This window comes from Macadamia integrifolia, chloroplast, assembly GCF_013358625.1.
Source record: "Macadamia integrifolia chloroplast, complete genome".
NCBI classification, from domain to species: Eukaryota; Viridiplantae; Streptophyta; class Magnoliopsida; order Proteales; family Proteaceae; genus Macadamia; species Macadamia integrifolia.
The window spans coordinates 57501-77500 of NC_025288.1; the positions used below are offsets into that span (position 1 = coordinate 57501).

Below are 20000 nucleotides of genomic sequence, written 5' to 3' on the forward strand. Positions count from 1 at the left end.
ATTCAATGAGTGAATTTGAAAATTAAATTCAACCAACCTTTTTAAAAATATCAAGTAGGTAAAATAAGATTCAAGTAGTATCAAGTACATAAAATAAGAATCATAAAGAAGTCTTTCATTTCTCTATCATTATAGAGAATCCCATCTATATTATCTATGGAATTCGAATCTGAACTCTATTTATGATTCATTATTTCTATCTCATTGGCCCCTGTTTCTTATTTCAGCATAAGCATATCGATTTCCGCCTATTCTTATATCTTATACCTTTCGTAGGTGAATTCCGCATATTTTCACATCTAGAATTTTCATAAATTTACATATACAATATATTACTGTCAAGAGTGAATTTCTTGTTATTTAGATATTTAGATTCAAAAAAAGTAAGGATTAGAAGCTTGAAAAACAAGGATTGGGTTGCGCCATATATATGAAAGAGTATACAATAATAATGTATTTGGAGACTCAAATATCATGACAGGGTCTAATAACGAACTGATTAGTTGATAATATTAGTTGAAATTTTTGTGAAAGATTCCTGTGAAAGGTTTCATTAATGCCTAATCCATGTCGAGTAGACCTTGTTGTTGTGAGAATTCTTAATTTATAAATTTAGGGAGGGACTTATGTCACCACAAACAGAGACTAAAGCAAGTGTCGGATTTAAAGCTGGTGTTAAAGATTACAAATTGACTTATTATACTCCTGACTATGAAACTAAAGATACGGATATCTTGGCAGCATTCCGAGTAACTCCTCAACCTGGAGTTCCGCCTGAGGAAGCGGGGGCAGCGGTAGCTGCCGAATCTTCTACTGGTACATGGACAACTGTGTGGACCGATGGACTTACCAGCCTTGATCGTTACAAAGGACGATGCTACCACATTGAGCCGGTTGCTGGAGAAGAAAATCAATTTATTGCTTATGTAGCTTACCCTTTAGACCTTTTTGAAGAAGGTTCTGTTACTAACATGTTTACTTCGATTGTGGGTAATGTATTTGGGTTTAAAGCCCTACGCGCTCTACGTCTGGAGGATCTGCGAATCCCCCCCGCTTATGCTAAAACTTTCCAAGGCCCGCCTCATGGTATCCAAGTTGAGAGGGATAAATTGAACAAATATGGTCGACCCCTATTGGGATGTACTATTAAACCAAAATTGGGGTTATCTGCTAAGAACTATGGTAGAGCGGTTTATGAATGTCTTCGCGGTGGACTTGATTTTACCAAGGATGATGAGAACGTCAACTCCCAACCATTTATGCGTTGGAGAGACCGTTTCGTATTTTGTGCCGAAGCAATTTATAAAGCACAGGCCGAAACGGGTGAAATCAAAGGACATTACTTGAATGCTACGGCAGGTACATGTGAAGAAATGATCAAAAGGGCTGTATTTGCCAGAGAATTGGGAGTTCCTATCGTAATGCACGACTACTTGACGGGGGGATTCACTGCAAATACTACCTTGGCTCATTATTGCCGAGATAATGGCCTACTTCTTCACATCCATCGCGCAATGCATGCAGTTATTGATAGACAGAAGAATCATGGTATGCACTTTCGTGTACTAGCTAAAGCGTTACGTATGTCCGGTGGAGATCATATTCACGCTGGTACCGTAGTAGGCAAACTTGAAGGGGAAAGAGAAATCACCTTGGGCTTTGTTGATTTACTACGTGATGATTTTATTGAAAAAGACCGAAGTCGCGGTATTTATTTCACTCAAGATTGGGTCTCTCTACCAGGTGTTCTGCCCGTGGCTTCGGGGGGTATTCACGTTTGGCATATGCCCGCTCTGACCGAGATCTTTGGGGATGATTCCGTACTACAGTTCGGTGGAGGGACTTTAGGACACCCTTGGGGAAATGCACCGGGTGCCGTGGCTAATCGAGTAGCCCTAGAAGCGTGTGTACAAGCTCGTAATGAGGGACGTGATCTTGCTCGCGAAGGTAATGAAATTGTCCGTGAGGCTAGCAAATGGAGCCCTGAACTAGCTGCTGCTTGTGAGGTATGGAAGGAGATCAAATTCGAATTCCCAGCAATGGATACTTTGTAATCCAATAATTACTCTTTGTTCCCTTAATTGAATTGCAATTAAACTCGGCCCAATCTTTTCCTTTTTTATAGGAAAAGATTGGGCCGAATAAAGAATGAGATTCTATATGCATACATTATGCATATATATAGTATAGCATATATAGATAAATACTTTATACAGATCTAGATCTAGATATACAAGATCTTAATTAAATACAAATAAATAACTCAAATGCTTCTATTGTTGGATCCATAATTAAGCCTATGGATCCTTGGGATTGGTGGATCTTTTTATATCCCGTAGTTTTGGGTCATGGATCGAGCCAAGGATCACAACCTCGTCTACCCATCCTCTATATTGTCCTTTTCCTTCCGTCTTGCAATAGAAATATTATACGTATACGAACGAAATTATACGAAAATAAATTCTTCATAGGAAAATAGTTATCTTTTCGATGAGAATTTGTACATGACATGGGAGAAACCTCTCTTTCTATTTATAATTGAAGAAGGGGTTCCATCCTATATAGTGACGCGATACCCCATATTCTTACAAAAGATAATTCTTTCAATACTCACTACTTATTTTATTAGTAAGTAGTAAGTATTAGTACTCACTTGTGATTAATTAAGAATCCTAGTGATTGGATCTATATGCTTATTCCGACAGGAAATGAAATATTTTCAATTCTTTTTCATCGAATGACTATTCATTTATTATATTTTCATTCAAATAGGCGGGCGGGAAGGCTCTATGGAAAAATGGTGGTTCAATTCGATATTGTCTAACAAGGAGTTAGAACACAGATGTGGGCTAAGTAAATCAATGGACAGGCTTGGTGCTATTGGAAATACCAGCGGAAGTGAAGACCCCGTTCTAAATGATATAGATAAAAACATTCCTAGTTGGAATGATAATGACAGTTCTAGTTGCAGTAATGTTGATCATTTATTTGATGTCAGGGATATTCGGAGTTTTATCTCCGATGACACTTTTTTAGTTCGGGATAGTAATGGGAACAGTTATTCTATATATTTGGATATTGAAAATGAGATTTTTGAGATTGACAATGATCGTTCTTTTCTGAGTGAACTAGAAAGTTCTTTTTCTAGTTATCGAAATTATAATTATCTGAATAATAGGTCTAAGAGTGACAGTAACGATCAATATTACGATCGTATCATCTATGATACTAAATATAGTTGGAATAATCACATTAATAGTTGCATTGAAAATTATCTTCATTCTGAAATCAGTATTGATAGTTATAGCTCCATTTCAAGTGGTAGCGACAATTACAGTGACAGTTACATTTATAGTTATATTTGTAGTGAAAATGGGAGTTCTAGTATAAGAACTAGCACGAATGACAGTGATTTCAATATAACAGAAGAATATGATGATGATGATCTCGATCTAAATCAAAAATACAGGCATTTGTGGGTTCAATGTGAAAATTGTTATGGATTAAATTATAAGAAATTTTTTAAGGCAAAAATGAATATTTGTGAACAATGTGGATATCATTTGAAAATGAGTAGTTCAGATAGAATCGAACTTTCGATTGATCCGGATACTTGGGATCCTATGGATGAAGACATGGTCTCTATAGACCCCATTGAATTTGATTCGGAGGAGGAACCTTATCAAGAGCGTATCGATTCTTATCAACTAAAGACAGGGTTAACTGAGGCCGTTCAAACAGGCATAGGTCAACTAAATGGTATTCCCATAGCAATTGGGGTTATGGATTTTCAGTTCATGGGGGGTAGTATGGGATCCGTAGTAGGCGAGAAAATCACCCGTTTGATCGAGTATGCTACTAATAGATCTCTACCTCTTATTATAGTGTGTGCTTCCGGAGGAGCACGCATGCAAGAAGGGAGTTTGAGCTTGATGCAAATGGCTAAAATATCTTCTGCTTTATATGATTATCAATCAAATAAAAAGTTATTCTATGTCTCAATCCTTACATCTCCCACAACCGGTGGGGTGACAGCTAGTTTTGGTATGTTAGGAGATATTATTATTGCCGAACCCGATGCCTACATTGCATTTGCGGGTAAAAGAGTAATTGAACAAACATTGAATAAGACAGTACCTGATGGTTCACAAGCGGCTGAGTATTCATTCCATAAGGGCTTATTCGATCCAATCGTACCACGTAATCTTTTAAAAAGTGTTCTGAGTGAGTTATTTCAGCTCCATGGTTTCTTTCCCTTGAATCAAACTTCAATCAATCAAGTAGAGCATTAAGTTCAGTTATTTTTTTGTGGCGAACAATTATTTAGTTTATCGGAATCTTAAAATTCTAAGACGAATAGGGCTTTCTTTGGTGACATAAAATCTAATTGTAGGAATAAGTTTCGGATAATTCCTTTTTCTTACAGATCCATTTTTTTACCTATATTCATGATTAGTAATCGGGAACCTTCTATCAACAGGATAAAAGAGTGAATCTTTCCTTACGCCAAATTAGTAAAATAAAAGAATTTCACGTTCCCTTCTTACGTATTTCTTACGTATATATAGAATACCAAGATAGTAATACAAAAATAAAAAATATAGAATAAATATAGGATAAAGTAAAGAAGGATATAGAATAGGAATATATAGAACGGAAGTCTTGCATATTTCTATATCTCCCAAAAACCCTCATTTTTACTTTATTAAATTAAGAATCCCCGTTGGATTGAATTGTAATGAATCCTTCAGGAATTCATAAAGAAGCTCTTTCTTTATTCTTTATTAGAAGATAAGGACAAGAAACAAGAATAGGATTATCCTACATATATTTCATGTAGAAGGGCGACTAGGTCCATTTATATAGTTCTACATTCCTTGCACTTATTATATACTTAAAATAGATATACTTAATTATAGGTTTCAGTTTATAAATTATAAGATAGCTTTACAATTTTTATAATTAGGTACAAATATTAAATGATTTAATCAAGGTATTCATTCTATGATAACTTTCAGCTTACCCTCTTTTTTTGTGCCTTTAGTAGGCCTAGTATTTCCAGCAATTGCAATGGCTTCTTTATCTCTTTATGTTCAAAAAAACAAGATTGTCTAAATCTGATGGGACAAAATCTCATCCATTTCTCTTTTCAAGACTTGGATCATAATACAGATATCTATTTAGTGGAATATGGGACAAGATGTGGCTTCGCTTCCTCCTAACACAAAAGAAAGAGCCGTTATGTATGCGTAAACATGATATATGGGTAAATATATTATAACTACTTTAAAATAGATCAGCAGATTCTGAAATAGAAAGTCAATGTGTCTATATGTATGTAGATATCCATAGTGGGATCATTTGAAGGGGATGTTATTATTTTATATTTAACAATTCGATGAATTACGCCTAAGGGTTCACATCATAATAGTGCTAGTTGATGAGAGTTACTTCGGGAACAAAAACAAAATAAAGTAATTTTTTGTTATTCTCTCAATTCCAATAAAATGAAACTGGATCTAGTATGAACTGGCGATCAGAACGTATATGGATAGAACTTATAGCGGGATCTCGAAAAACAAGTAATTTCTGCTGGGCCTTTATCCTTTTTTTAGGTTCATTAGGATTCTTATTGGTAGGAACTTCCAGTTATCTTGGTAGGAATCTAATATCCTTATTTCCGTCTCAGCAAATGATTTTTTTTCCACAAGGGATTGTGATGTCCTTCTATGGGATCGCAGGTCTGTTCATTAGCTCCTATTTGTGGTGCACAATTTCGTGGAATGTAGGTAGTGGTTATGATCGATTCGATAGAAAAGAAGGAATAGTGTGTATTTTTCGTTGGGGTTTTCCTGGAAAAAATCGTCGCATTTTCCTTCGATTCTTTATGAAAGATATCCAGTCGATCAGAATCGAAGTTAAAGAGAGTCTTTATCCTCGCCGTGTTCTTTATATGGAAATCAGAGGTCAGGGGGCGGTTCCTTTGACTCGTACTGATGAGAATTTGACTCCACGAGAACTTGAACAAAAAGCTGCTGAATTGGCCTATTTCTTGCGCGTACCAATTGAAGTATTTTGAAATAAAAATGAATACTTTCTCAGCATGAGGGAAAGAAGGCAAGAATCCTCTTTTTTTTTTTTTTATACCTTAATTGAAGTTTCTTCAGAACGTTCATTTCAGCGCAAAGGCAGACGTATATGGAACACCCACGAAACGAAGCAGTTTTTGTCCACCAAAATGTTTTTTTATGCGTATGGAAATCACTTCAATTCCTTCATACTAGTAACAAGTCTAATCTAATAAAAATGGATTCATCACATATAACATATACCAGAATACAGAATTCATCTTTTTCTTTATTAGGTTCAATATTTTGAATAGATACGTTAAATGTTAAATACAGATGGATCATATCTTGTAAATTATCTCTCTTTTGTCAATCGATCTTTCTTTTTATCCCCTTTTTTTTGCTTTGATCCTTTGGGCGATGACCAAACGATTGGATCTCTTATAACTATAAGCGTCCAATTTCTCTTTTGCTTTCCCTTGCCACCATGTGTGATTTCATCATCACATCAATATTTTTCAGAAATTATCTTACTTATTCCTGTGCTATGGGTAGCCAGTGAAACTTTTCGAAATATTTGACTTAAGGGGAGTTCTTTCGTCTCGAAATATAAATAATATTCATTACTCTTTCGGGCATTTCTCGAAAGGGTACAATTGCTTGGAATTTGACCAATTGAGATATCCGGAAACAATATTTTATTATTTCTTCATTCGAGAAAGAGATCTTTAATTCTATTTCTATATTATTTCTAGATCCAAGGACTAACCAATTAATTACAAATAAAAAAAGAGGGAATAGATCCATAGGTTCGATACCTTGTTATAGAACCTATGTTTGATAGAAATATGAGATCGGATAGAGTCGACAAATGAGGTGGGTTCATTAACGACTCACAGATTCAAAATGCCAAAAAAGAAAGCATTCACTCCCCTCCCATATCTTGCATCTATAGTCTTTTTACCCTGGTGGATCTCTCTCTCATTTAATAAAAGTCTGGAATCTTGGATTACTAATTGGTGGAATACTAGGGAATCTGAAACTTTTTTGAATGATAGTCAAGAAAAGAACGTTCTAGAAAAATTTATAAAATTAGAAGAACTATTCCTCTTGGACGAAATGATAAAGGAATACCGGGAGACCCATATACAAAAGCTTCGTATAGGAATTCACAAAGAAACGATACAATTGGTCAAGATGCACAATGAGGGTTATATCCAAACTATTTTGCACTTCTCGACAAATATAATCTCTTTCACTATTCTAAGTGGTTATTCTATTTTGGGTAATGAAGAACTTGTCATTCTGAATTCTTGGCTTCAGGAATTCCTATATAACTTAAGCGACACAATAAAAGCTTTTTCTATTCTTTTATTAACCGATTTATGTATCGGATTCCACTCGCCCCATGGTTGGGAACTAATGATTAGCTCTGTTTCCAAAGATTTTGGATTTGCTCATAACGATCAAATTATATCTGGTCTTGTTTCCACTTTTCCAGTTATTCTAGATACAATTTTCAAATATTGGATCTTCCGTTATTTAAATCGTGTATCTCCGTCACTTGTAGTGATTTATCATTCAATGAATGACTGAAAAAAGGTCCACCGTCATTAATCTAATCATAATCTTTGTTACTTTGTACATAAAGAAAACATTAAAAATCTTATGCACTCTTTATCTTTCTACCCGCACAGGGTATTCTTCCTATATTCCAGGAAAACTCGTCCAGTACAATACCAGAATTGTGGATAGGGAACTATCCTAGCGACCTACCTAATTTATTGTAGTAATTTTCGGGATCAATGATTGTACCATGCAAAATAGAAATACCTTTTGTTGGATAAAGGAACAGATGACTCGATCCATTTGCCTATCGATCGTGATATATGTAATAACTCGGACATCCATTTCAAATGCATATCCCATTTTTGCACAGCAGGGTTATGAAAATCCACGAGAAGCGACTGGGCGTATTGTATGTGCCAATTGCCATTTAGCTAATAAGCCCGTGGATATTGAGGTTCCACAAGCGGTACTTCCTGATACTGTATTTGAAGCAGTTGTTAGAATCCCTTATGATATCCAACTGAAACAAGTTCTTGCTAATGGTAAAAAAGGGGCTTTAAATGTAGGGGCTGTTCTTATTTTACCTGAGGGATTCGAATTAGCTCCTCCCGATCGTATTTCTACCGAGATGAAAGAAAAGATAGGCAATCTCTCTTTTCAGAGTTATCGACCCACTAAAAAAAATATTCTTGTGATAGGTCCCGTTCCCGGTCAGAAATATAGTGAAATTACTTTTCCTATTCTTTCCCCGGACCCCGCTACTAAGAAAGATGTTCACTTCTTAAAATATCCCATATACGTAGGCGGAAACAGGGGAAGGGGTCAAATTTATCCCGATGGGAGCAAGAGTAACAATACAGTCTATAATGCTACAGCGGCGGGTATAGTAAGCAAAATAGTACGGAAAGAAAAGGGGGGGTATGAAATAACCATAGCGGATACATCGGATGGACACCAAGTAGTTGATATTATACCTCCAGGACCAGAACTTCTTGTTTCAGAGGGTGAATCTATCAACCTTGATCAACCATTAACGAGTAATCCCAATGTGGGTGGATTTGGTCAGGGAGATGCAGAAATAGTACTTCAAGACCCATTACGTGTCCAAGGCCTTTTGTTCTTCTTGGCATCTGTTATTTTGGCACAAATTTTTTTGGTTCTTAAAAAGAAACAGTTTGAGAAGGTTCAATTGTCCGAAATGAATTTCTAGATCATGGATTTTTCAACATCAAGTTGGTAAAAAGAGCGAAATTCTTGTTGATTGGTGTGATTCTGTATATGTATCCTCCAAAAATCTCATGAAAAGACTTTTGCTTGCTTTGTATATACTCTTTTTCTTTTATGTGAGATATCGGGAATTACTACTTAATATCCCATTCCTAGGACTAGTCCTAGGAATAGTATGTAGAAGACTATTTGACTTGACCCTTTTTCAATCCAAAAATTGGAGTGGTATGGCTATGTCACTATTGTCAGATTGTAAATGCCATATAATGCATGCATCGATAGTTTTCTATTCTATTAGTATTAAAATTAGATAGTAGAATTCAAATTGAATTCTAAATAAATAAAAATAAGTTAACTTTAACCCTTAACTCTTAACTAGAGTAGGTTCTATTAGTTATTAGTATAGAAATATCGAAAAGATTTGCACGATGTCTCATCTACAGAAATCCAGATTGTGTCATCCATAAAATGGAATGGATTGATTCTTTATTTTTTTTCTTCTGACTTCGGAAGAATTGATAGATACTACGGGGGAAGAGATGCTCTGAATCAATGGAATTAATTCTTCATATTCAAATAAAGATCATCAGAAAAAAAGGAATGGAGTAGTTTGAAACATTGGAGCAAAAGTGCGTATTTATAGGAATAGAATATTCTGATTATGTTAACTGGATAAATTTACAACTTTTATCTTATGGAATGGATCAAAGTCTCACTGGAAGAGTAAGAACTCAACGGGACCCTACCTCTCTTTGTCTGATTCGAGAGGTAGGGTCCCGTTGAGTTCTTACTTTTTCATGTCTACAACCCGGCCCATTCGATTACTAGAGGGATGAACCCAATCCGGAATATGAACCATAAAAGAAAATACCTATTAAACCGATCACAGGAATACCAGTTACAGTACCTATCAGCCAAAGAGGAATCCTTCCAGTAGTATCGGCCATTTACCCCACTTCCCTCCACATTTCATTAAGTGGTCATGCTAGAGACATAAACAGTCATGGATAATTATGAGATGAGATCCTTCCGAATGGGATAAGAGAATTCCTACTATTACTATTCTCTTTCTTTTTCTTAATTGAAGAAATAATTGGAAAATAAAACAGCAAGTACAAAAATGAGTAATAACCCCCAGTAGAGACTGGTACGATTTAATTCAACATTTTGTTCGTTCGGGTTTGATTGTGTCGTAGCTCTATAATTCGGATTAGGTTTATCGTTGGATGAACTGCATTGCTGATATTGACCCCAAAAAAAAAACAGTAGGTACAGCCAGTCCGTGAACAGCCAACCATCGCACTGTAAAAATTGGATAGGTTCGATCTATGGTCATTGGGGCCTCCTAAAAGGATCTACTAAATTCATCGAGTTGTGCCAAAGGATCAAAACGGCCAGTTATTAATGGAATTCCTTGTCGGCTCTCTGTAAAATACTCGTTTGGCCGAGGGCTTCCAAATACATCGTAAGCTAAACCCGTGCTGACGAATAACCAACCCGCAATGAATAGGGAAGGTATAGTAATGCTATGAATGACCCAGTATCGAATACTGGTAATAATATCAGCAAAAGAACGTTCTCCCGTGCTTCCAGACATGCTGAACTCCACATATTCTTGTACAGTCAAAGGGGATCGATTCTGTGAAAGATGCAATCAGTAAATGGAAACTCACTGTCATCTTTGTGAGATCGTCAATAGTGTACCGAAGGTGTCTTTAGAGTATACCGAATCAGTATAGCTATCCTTCTTCTGACACAGCAACGCAATTTCAATTAGTATCAAAAAGTACATAATTCTTTTCTTGCTTTCTTATTGCTTATCGATGCGGAATCATGTCCCATTCAATATTCAATAGAATATTCCTAAAATTCGTTTCGTCTAGTATAGGATTTCTTTGTATTACTGGCTTCGGACTAGAAACTGAAGATCTGGTAAAGTGTGAGTCCGACGAGCTGGGTTCTAATAATTCATAATAATTCATAAAAGAGATTATCATATTCTCACAACACAATTTAATTAGATGCGAAATATCGAAATCCCTTCTCGTGGTTGTACAAAAGAAAAGGTTTTTTGTTTGAATCCTTTCATTGCAAGGAATTGGTTGATCGTACAGTAAGAAGTAAGAAGGTAGTATTCGATTAAAGAATAAAGAAAGAGACCAATCAATAATTGAAATAATCAATATTCGTGATGCAACCATTGCTGCACTAGATCCAAAGGTTCCTTTTTAACCTAACTACAAGTACAAGGATGGGATTCCATAATACGGAAAGACAGACTTTAGTTTAAAATCTAAAGGAAAAGGTAATAGAAATTATTAGTCTTAGAATCGAGTTGAACCGAAATGAAATTGAAATATTGAAATTTTAAGTAAAGGTTTTTTTCTTCGAGCTATCGTGAGATATTTTTTTTCTTTCCTTTGAAATATTATGTGTAATTAATGAGCCTACTCCTGAATCTAATGAATTAAAGTAAAGGGTGTTATGGAGGTTGGTCGTTTAAAAATGGACTCGGTGCGATTGAAAAAAAAAAAAATGATCAAATATAGAAATCATTTTCTTTATTCCATAGTGATTCAAGGAGAGTTTCATTTGTGAATGAAGTTAGATGACACAGTTCTTATTATTATTACTTTACTCAAGAGTTGTTCAATGAATCCGTTGATTCGGAATCACGGGATCAGTAGATGTTATAGATGATGAATCAATCTTTTTTTTTCTACTTCTGTCACTTTATCTTTGTTAGTGCTGTCTATAATAATAATGTAATGACTGATAAATCAAAAGCTTTCAATTGGAACTTCTTTTGTCAATTGGTATTTTTCTTATTCCTTATCCTCGGGTCTTGAAAAAATTGAAATTTAGGTAAGTGTTTTATAAACAAACATATGTAGAAAAAAAGTATCTCATTTAGCTCTTTCATGCCTACTATAACTAGTTATTTCGGTTTTCTACTGGCGGCTTCAACTATAACCTCAGCTCTATTTATTGGTCTGAACAAGATAGGACTTATTTGAACTCAATTGAATGAACAATTCCATAAACAAAAAAAGAAATCTTTCTGCAAGATTCCACGTATTTTATAGCCCCTTCCTGCGTTAATTGCCAATTTTTGGTCATTGAGATTCATAGGCGATTCGGATTAATATTTAGGGATAAATATTACCTTTATTTTTCCTCTTTCAAACTAAACTCAAATAAATCGAAATGATTGAAGTTTTTCTATTTGGAATCGTGTTAGGTCTAATTCCTATTACTTTGGCTGGATTATTCGTCACTGCATATTTACAATATAGACGCGGTGATCAGTTGGACCTTTGATTAATTAACATCTCTTTTTTTGATTGACCTCCTCCTTTCTTTAAATTCGCAGGAGGTCAAATTCAAATACAGTACAGGTCGCTGTTCAAGTTAGTGAATTAGTGAAGTTATTTCAGTATAATTCGACCCAACAAACAAGAACGGAATCACGCTCTGTAGGATTTGAACCTACGACATTGGGTTTTGGAGACCCACGTTCTACCAAACTGAACTAAGAGCGCTTTCTTATCACAAAGAAAACCGTAAAGAAAAGGATTCTTTTTCCCAATACACCTTGCGTGCATATAGTATCATCTAATGAAAGGTTATCTATGTCCAATTTTAATTGGCCTCAATTAATCCATCGTTACTGCCCAAAGGAGAAGTAATAGAATAGGTAGGGATGACAGGATTTGAACCCGTGACATTTTGTACCCAAAACAAACGCGCTACCAAGCTGCGCTACATCCCTTTTTATTGGTCTACCGTGTCATTGTAGAGAATCCCTGTCTTGTTTTCCATATTGTTATTTTTTCTTTTCTCTATTTATATACAATTTCTCTTGTGATTTCTTCTTTTTTTTTGGTCTCATATAAAATATCAATAATCAATTTAATAATAATAATAGCAATATACAAAAAAATAGTAATAATTCTATACATATAAAATACATATGAAATCCAAGGCATAAATATTATTGGTAATGCTCACGAAGAAGAAGAGGGGGACGTCTTTTTATCTTTTTTCTGTTTTAAGAAAAAAGTCAATCTCATTTATCGGATTATTATACATATATATTTTATAATTTTTGTTAGGGATTCCGCGTAAAAATACAAGTGATTCTTAACTGCGACTATATATGCATCTGATCATATATGTATTACAATAAAGAAGGAGGATTTTCAATGCGATATATAAAAACATATCTCTCCGTGGCACCTGTGTTAAGTACTCTATGGTTTGGGTCTTTAGCAGGTCTATTGATAGAAATCAATCGTTTATTTCCGGATGCGTTGACATTTCCTTTTTTTTCATTTTAGTTATTGACATGCCAAGGGGGTGAAGAGGATTAGAGATACAATAAATTATCTTTGACTAATTCCTCTCCCCCTCTTTTTTCAGTTTTGGGGGATAAAGAAGGAAAGAGAAAGACTAAAAAAGGCATTCAACCTCACTTGGGTTCAGACTCGATCGGGGGAGAACGGAAATAAAAATGTGGGTCTAGGGTAACAAAACAAAATCATACAAGCAAGATATTTAAATGTGTATTGGGATTCAAAAAATTGTATAGTTAGAAATTGTTAGATTACTTATTATTCTTTTTTTTTTTTAGTTCCTTTGTTCTTCGCTTCGGATCGAAAATTAAAGAGTTTAGTGAATCTAAAATCCAAAGGAAAGGAGGTTCATGGCTAAGGGTAAAGATGTCAGAGACTTGGTTATTTTGGAATGTACCAATTGTGCCCGAAACGATGTTAATAAAGAAAAAGAATCACCGGCGGGGATTTCCAGATATATTACTCAAAAGAATCGACAAAACACACCTAGTCGATTGGAATTGAGAAAATTTTGTCCCTATTGTCTCAAACATACGATTCACGGTGAGATAAAGAAATAGATCGAACGGAACAAGGTGTGTGTGCCGCCCTTTCAAGGGAAGAAGAAAAAAATTACAAATTCAATTCCATACAAATTACCTATCATATCATAGAAATTGATACAATCTTATAGAATTACATAATTCTAATTTTACATTTAATTTTTATTAATTATTAAATAAATTGAAATTAAAAAGTAAATATTAATATAATAGAAAAGTTTTCTAAAAAATATTAATGAAATTAATATAAACAATAAAAATATTAATATAATAATAACAGATTTTATTATATAATCTATATAATCGTTCATTTGAAATTTATATTTATTAAATTAATAATTAGATTTATATATTCTGAATAGAATATTTAGATCTATTTCTATATTTTATCTATGTTATTATATTTTTATAATATAAATATTAAATATAAATAAATAGATTATAGAAATATTCTAACAAATCCTATCCTATTTCGGTCGGATCCAAAAAAAATGAATTAGAATTCAGAAATAGGATTTTAGAGATAAGGAATAAACCATGGATAAATCCAAGCGACCCTTTCTTAAATCTAAGCGATCTTTTCGTAGGCGTTTGCCCCCAATTGGATCGGGGGATCGAATTGATTATAGAAACATGAGTTTAATTAGTCGATTTATTAGTGAACAAGGCAAAATTTTATCTAGACGAGTGAATAGATTGACCTTGAAACAACAACGATTAATTACTATTGCTATAAAACAAGCTCGTATTTTATCTTTGTTACCTTTTCTTAATAATGAGAAACAGTTTGAGAGAGCCGAGTCAACCCCTAGAACTACTGGTCCAAGAACCAGAAATAAATAGACCTACTCCTCAATTGAATCAAAATTATAATCCGAGCTCAGAGTCAGATTGATGTTTGAAAAATTCGAGAATCCAGATTTGATTGTCGCGCCGTAAGAAAAAAAAGAATTGGTGAAGAATAAATCTTTTTTTCTATTGAAATTTTTGAATTTCTATTCTAACTTCCCGGAGTTCATTCTCCGGGGAACTCTGTTTAAATAATTCCGTTGGATTCCTTCCAACCTCCTTATTTAGTGATCTCATTGGAAATCATGTAAAGACAATTTCTATTTGATATAGCTATTTGTGCAAGTATTTTACGATTAAGAAGTAACTGTTTTTTGTACAAATCGTGTATTAATCGACTATAACTATAGAATACCATTTTTTCACGAATTATTGCATTTATCCGAGTGATCCATAAACGACGAAAATCTCTCTTTTGCCTGCCCCTATCCCGATGAGCCGAAACCAAAGCTCTCATTTTTTGTTGAGTAGTTGTTCGAGTAAGTCTTGAATGAGCCCCTCGAAAGGTTGATGCAAATAAACGAATTTTTGTTCTACGTCTCCGAGCTATATATCCTCGTCTAGTTTTGGTCATTGAATCAAATTAAACTTTGATGAATAACTAATTGATTGAAATTTATTTCTTTTCTTTCAGTCATTCTTTTCCCTTCTTCCGGTCTATTAATAACAAAACGGATTCTTCCGATGTATAAAATAAAAATTCCAATGGCTTTTGCAACTATGACCTTCCTAACCACGATTTTTTTCAAACATTTCTCCTCGAAATACGAAATTCTATCGATACTCGGTATCAAAAAAAATACTAAAAAAAAAAGAAATGTATGTAAATGGATAAAAAAAAAAAAAAAATAGTGGGTTCCATCGTTTCTATGGTTACTTCTTAAACGGTGAGGTCCCCTCTATACGCCGGAGCCCCTCCCTCATTTAATGAATGTTATTGGTAACTTGTACAGTTCACACCCTTTGGCTCTACCCATGAATTATCCAGTAATTAGGTCTTTTCACAATGAGATCTACCTATACAGTAACGGCATTTAATTATGAAGGTTGGCTAGGTAGCTGACCCTGTTAGTCCGTTCTTGCAAGAGTAGGAGCATAATTCTTCTGCTTCTTAATCTTAAATATTATTTCCCCGCTTAATGGATAACCATGTGCTACCAATGGGGAATTGCTTCTCATCTCAAACGGAGGTGATTGGATTTGCACCAATGGAAACCATAAATTTCATACAGAATAGAGGTATATGATAGATCTTTTGCCTTTGACTTTTAGTTTTAGATAGTGAATAGGGCTTTTCGATTCTATCTTATTCAGTGGTCCTGGGCATTGATACTGGAAAAACTGTCTCCTTTGTTTTGTTCCAGCTCATGATTTGAACGAGTCACACATACACCCTAGTACATGTTCCTCGGCGCTGAGGACATCCCCGAAGAGCGGGGGATTTCGTGATATTTCTGATTGGCTGTCTTGTGTTTCTAATAAGTTGTTTAATAGTTGGCATGCTGAATCGTATACAGAATGGGGCTGGTTTAGATCGATCCTAACCGGATGATTATGAATTACTCCCATTTCCTATATTATTTTGCTTTACCCCGGTAAGAAGATAAAATATCAAAGCAAGGTTCGGTTCATTTGAACCATGTTATGGTTCGAAATGGAATCGCGGATTTATGTGAAATCACTGCTATTTTCGACCGCGACAAGATCAACAATTCCATGAGCTTGGGCTTCTGTTGCTGACATAAAAACATCCCTTTCCATGTCTTCGGATACAACCCATAAGGGCTTTCCCGTTCTTTGTGCATAAACCCTTGTGAGGGTTTCACGAAGTTTAAGTAGCTCTTCCGCTTCCAGGACAAATTCTCCTGTTTGTGCCTCATAAAAAGAACTAGCAGGTTGGTGTATCATTACCCTGATGATATAACATAATGAAAAGTTTTTCTATCTCACATCATGGGGCGAAGGGAAGAGATAAAGAATACCAAGAATAAAAAAAAGATAGAATTGGACAACCGTACAGGCATTTTTTGCACATTGCATACGGCTCTACAATGGAGGTGACTTTTCCCTTCCATCGAAGAAAGAGAGAAATCGGATCTATCAGATCCCGATCGCTAGATGATCCATTCCACTTACCACCCTTCTTTTCAGAGAGAAGAGTTCCAAAAATACTATGATGGTTCCGTTGCTTTATAGATTTATTTCGTCTGTGCTTCAGCAATCCCAAAGTTTCTTTCTGGTTCGAACAATTAACGAAAAAATGATCCTGTTTTTTTTTTCGTACTCTTTCATAACATAAATATTGGAAAGAGACTTCTGGTGTAAAAACAAAAAAAGAAAAAGTTTGTGACGCTGAAATGGACTTCCGATAGATAAGATCAAATCGGAAATAACCTTTGTTTCATACTACTCTCTCGATACATAATCTCATGTTATGAAAAAACAATAAAGGTTTGCTTCTATCGAACTCGAAGTGCCATGCTATTATTACTTATTATTCCATATGGCGAAGGCATAGTTTTCTTTTTTTTTTCTCAAATACAAATAAAAAAACTCATTGGCGCCAAGCGTGAGGGAATGCTATACGTTTGGTAATTTCTCCTCCGACCACGATAAAAGATCCCATTGAAGCGGCTAATCCCATGCATATTGTATGCACATCTGGTGGCACAAATTGCATAGTATCATAAATAGCTATTCCGGGTATTACCCATCCGCCGGGAGAGTTTATAAACAAATACAGATCTCTGGTATCATCCTCTATACTGAGATATACCATGAGACCAATAAGTTGATTCGAGATCTCGCTATCAACCTCTTGGCCTAAAAAAAGTAATCTTTCGCGATGAAGTCGGTTGATTAGGACAAATATAGTATCCTTTAGGAACCGTACATGCACCTTTGGATGCATACGGTTCAAAAAAAAAAATTGCGAAAAAATCAATGTGTCGATCCTAGCCCTCTTTCTTTTTTCATAGCAGGTTTTTTAACTCCTAACGAGGGGGCTTTTTCTTCCATTTTTCAAGAAAGATAAGTTTTGGCTCCCTATAATATAAAAAAGAATTCACTAAACTTATCGAACTAACCTCTCATTGATGTATTGTTTCATCGAGATCCAACCCAAATCACGATGTAATTTTCTTGTTCCTGAATGGGCCTCTTCAAGTCTTTTAGGTTTATGCTCTACTCCGGGTAAAGGTCTGCCCGATTTTTATTTGCACATATAGGACAAATGATCCCAATACCACTTCTTTTTGCTACGACTTCCGTTTTTCTTTTTTCAATTCATTTCATGTCTTCCGCCAAATATTCAATATAGTCATTATATTACTCGATTAATTGGCAGTTTGAGATCTATAAATAGGAATCATTTATGGTAATCGTACATATACATATATTACCAATTGGGTATTTTCTGAACGGAGCCTGGAAATTTCATTTTATTGGTCCAACCATAAATTATTCTAATGGATAATATTAATATTGATCCCCCCAGGATCCACTTAATAATTCTACTTCACGCTCCAAATTTTGACGGTTCAATCAATCTTTATTGGTCGAAACGGAGGATATCTCGATCGGGGGAGAGAACGGGGAAATCCCATATGACCCAATATGTCTGACAAGTCGCACTATACGTCAACCCAAACTGCATCTTCCTCTCCGGGACTACGAAAAGGGACTTTTGGAACACCAATAGGCATTAAATGAAAGAAAAGGGGGTTAAGTGTTATACTTCACTTTGATGTGGAAACGTAAGAATGTATTGTCTTTATAATATTGCCGTTTAGCGTATTTTATCCATAGATTGGAAAGTTCGTAGAGGAAGACAGAATGACGAAAGGAAATTATTATGAATGGGTTATTCGAATGATGAGCAAGTATCTACGCATTCGCTCATAGAAAAGGGGGGCCAGCCCCATTGCATATTGGTACTTATCGGGTATAGAATAGATCTGCTTCTCTTTGTTCCTACGTGTTCCATTATTACCAACGAAATGGAATAAATATTCACCCTTGCTCCGAGATAATTCAGTGAAAAGGGAGGTCCATAGCATAGTCTTTTCCAATGCGATAAAGTTACATAGTGTCTATTTTTATTTGATAAAGGGGTATTTCCATGGGTTTGCCTTGGTATCGTGTTCATACCGTCGTATTGAATGATCCCGGTCGCTTGCTTTCTGTTCATATAATGCATACAGCTCTAGTTTCTGGTTGGGCTGGTTCGATGGCTCTATACGAATTAGCAGTTTTTGATCCCTCTGATCCCGTTCTTGATCCAATGTGGAGACAAGGTATGTTCGTTATACCTTTCATGACTCGTTTAGGAATAACCAATTCATGGGGGGGTTGGAGTATCACAGGAGGGACTATAACGAATCCGGGTATTTGGAGTTACGAAGGCGTGGCCGGAGCACATATTGTGTTTTCTGGCTTGTGCTTCTTGGCAGCTATCTGGCATTGGGTATATTGGGATCTAGAAATATTCTGTGATGAGCGTACAGGCAAACCCTCTTTGGATTTGCCCAAGATCTTTGGAATTCATTTATTTCTTTCAGGGTTGGCTTGTTTCGGGTTTGGCGCATTTCATGTAACAGGCTTGTATGGTCCTGGAATATGGGTGTCCGATCCTTATGGACTAACCGGAAAAGTACAACCTGTAAATCCGGCGTGGGGCGTGGAAGGTTTTGATCCTTTTGTTCCGGGAGGAATAGCCTCTCATCATATTGCAGCAGGGACATTGGGCATATTAGCGGGCCTATTCCATCTTAGTGTCCGACCGCCCCAACGTCTATACAAAGGATTACGTATGGGCAATATTGAAACCGTACTTTCCAGTAGTATCGCTGCTGTCTTTTTTGCAGCCTTTGTTGTTGCTGGAACTATGTGGTATGGTTCAGCAACTACCCCAATTGAATTATTTGGGCCCACTCGTTATCAATGGGATCAGGGATATTTCCAGCAAGAAATATATCGAAGAGTTGGCACTGGACTAGCCGAAAACCAAAGTTTATCAGAAGCTTGGTCTAAAATTTCCGAAAAATTAGCCTTTTATGATTACATCGGAAATAATCCAGCAAAAGGGGGATTATTCAGAGCGGGCTCAATGGACAACGGGGATGGAATAGCTGTTGGATGGTTAGGACATCCCGTCTTTAGAGATAAAGAAGGGCGTGAGCTTTTTGTACGCCGTATGCCTACTTTTTTTGAAACATTTCCAGTAGTTTTGGTAGACGGAGATGGGATTGTGAGAGCCGATGTTCCCTTTAGAAGGGCAGAATCGAAGTATAGTGTCGAACAAGTAGGTGTAACTGTTGAGTTCTATGGTGGCGAACTCAATGGAGTCAGTTATAGCGATCCTGCTACTGTGAAAAAATATGCTAGACGCG

The 20000-nt window shown here is 35.6% G+C and overlaps 19 protein-coding genes and 3 non-coding genes across 23 annotated transcripts in view, besides 1 other annotated feature. All coding sequences in view use genetic code 11, as the record gives it.

Annotated features, from left to right (window-relative positions):
• Positions 1–20000: part of a sequence feature (large single copy region; LSC) that runs on past both edges of the window.
• rbcL (ribulose 1,5-bisphosphate carboxylase/oxygenase large subunit) lies at positions 627–2054 on the top strand. Its single transcript has one exon. It carries the CDS (start codon positions 627–629, stop codon positions 2052–2054), a length of 1428 nt encoding a protein of 475 aa, YP_009092311.1.
• Positions 2790–4292, top strand: accD (acetyl-CoA carboxylase carboxyltransferase beta subunit). Its single transcript has one exon. The coding sequence runs from the start codon at positions 2790–2792 to the stop codon at positions 4290–4292; it is 1503 nt and encodes a 500-aa protein (YP_009092312.1).
• Positions 5005–5115, top strand: psaI (photosystem I subunit VIII). Its single transcript has one exon. It carries the CDS (start codon positions 5005–5007, stop codon positions 5113–5115), a length of 111 nt encoding a protein of 36 aa, YP_009092313.1.
• Positions 5525–6079, top strand: ycf4 (photosystem I assembly protein ycf4). Its single transcript has one exon. It carries the CDS (start codon positions 5525–5527, stop codon positions 6077–6079), a length of 555 nt encoding a protein of 184 aa, YP_009092314.1.
• Positions 6975–7664, top strand: cemA (chloroplast envelope membrane protein). Its single transcript has one exon. The coding sequence runs from the start codon at positions 6975–6977 to the stop codon at positions 7662–7664; it is 690 nt and encodes a 229-aa protein (YP_009092315.1).
• petA (cytochrome f) lies at positions 7885–8847 on the top strand. The gene has a single exon. It carries the CDS (start codon positions 7885–7887, stop codon positions 8845–8847), a length of 963 nt encoding a protein of 320 aa, YP_009092316.1.
• Positions 9689–9811, bottom strand: psbJ (photosystem II protein J). The gene has a single exon. It carries the CDS (start codon positions 9809–9811, stop codon positions 9689–9691), a length of 123 nt encoding a protein of 40 aa, YP_009092317.1.
• Positions 9942–10058, bottom strand: psbL (photosystem II protein L). The gene is given in 1 exon segment: positions 9942–10058. A coding segment is annotated over 1 exon segment (117 nt).
• Positions 10081–10200, bottom strand: psbF (photosystem II cytochrome b559 beta subunit). The gene has a single exon. The coding sequence runs from the start codon at positions 10198–10200 to the stop codon at positions 10081–10083; it is 120 nt and encodes a 39-aa protein (YP_009092319.1).
• Positions 10210–10461, bottom strand: psbE (photosystem II cytochrome b559 alpha subunit). The gene has a single exon. The coding sequence runs from the start codon at positions 10459–10461 to the stop codon at positions 10210–10212; it is 252 nt and encodes an 83-aa protein (YP_009092320.1).
• On the top strand, positions 11786–11881 carry petL (cytochrome b6/f complex subunit VI). The gene has a single exon. It carries the CDS (start codon positions 11786–11788, stop codon positions 11879–11881), a length of 96 nt encoding a protein of 31 aa, YP_009092321.1.
• petG (cytochrome b6/f complex subunit V) lies at positions 12072–12185 on the top strand. The gene has a single exon. It carries the CDS (start codon positions 12072–12074, stop codon positions 12183–12185), a length of 114 nt encoding a protein of 37 aa, YP_009092322.1.
• Positions 12333–12405, bottom strand: trnW-CCA. The gene has a single exon. It is a non-coding gene; the product is annotated as a tRNA-Trp (tRNA).
• Positions 12563–12636, bottom strand: trnP-UGG. The gene has a single exon. It is a non-coding gene; the product is annotated as a tRNA-Pro (tRNA).
• On the bottom strand, positions 12565–12635 carry trnP-GGG. Its single transcript has one exon. It is a non-coding gene; the product is annotated as a tRNA-Pro (tRNA).
• On the top strand, positions 13070–13204 carry psaJ (photosystem I subunit IX). Its single transcript has one exon. It carries the CDS (start codon positions 13070–13072, stop codon positions 13202–13204), a length of 135 nt encoding a protein of 44 aa, YP_009092323.1.
• Positions 13570–13779, top strand: rpl33 (ribosomal protein L33). The gene has a single exon. It carries the CDS (start codon positions 13570–13572, stop codon positions 13777–13779), a length of 210 nt encoding a protein of 69 aa, YP_009092324.1.
• On the top strand, positions 14299–14604 carry rps18 (ribosomal protein S18). The gene has a single exon. It carries the CDS (start codon positions 14299–14301, stop codon positions 14602–14604), a length of 306 nt encoding a protein of 101 aa, YP_009092325.1.
• On the bottom strand, positions 14831–15184 carry rpl20 (ribosomal protein L20). Its single transcript has one exon. The coding sequence runs from the start codon at positions 15182–15184 to the stop codon at positions 14831–14833; it is 354 nt and encodes a 117-aa protein (YP_009092326.1).
• On the bottom strand, positions 15998–16111 carry rps12 (ribosomal protein S12; one part of a trans-spliced gene, as the record gives it; the record has 2 gene entries for this part). Coding sequences YP_009092327.1 and YP_009092282.1 both cover positions 15998–16111 — 114 coding nt within the window.
• On the bottom strand, positions 16279–18314 carry clpP (clp protease proteolytic subunit). The gene is made up of 3 exons: positions 18246–18314; positions 17177–17470; positions 16279–16524 (listed from the first exon to the last, which is right to left on the bottom strand). Exons 1-3 carry the CDS (start codon positions 18312–18314, stop codon positions 16279–16281), a joined length of 609 nt encoding a protein of 202 aa, YP_009092328.1.
• psbB overlaps positions 18731–20000 on the top strand; it is a 1527-nt gene continuing 257 nt past the window's right edge. The window contains exon 1 of the mRNA in view: positions 18731–20000. This exon is cut by the window's right edge and continues 257 nt beyond it. Within this exon, the coding sequence (YP_009092329.1) occupies positions 18731–20000 (1270 nt within the window).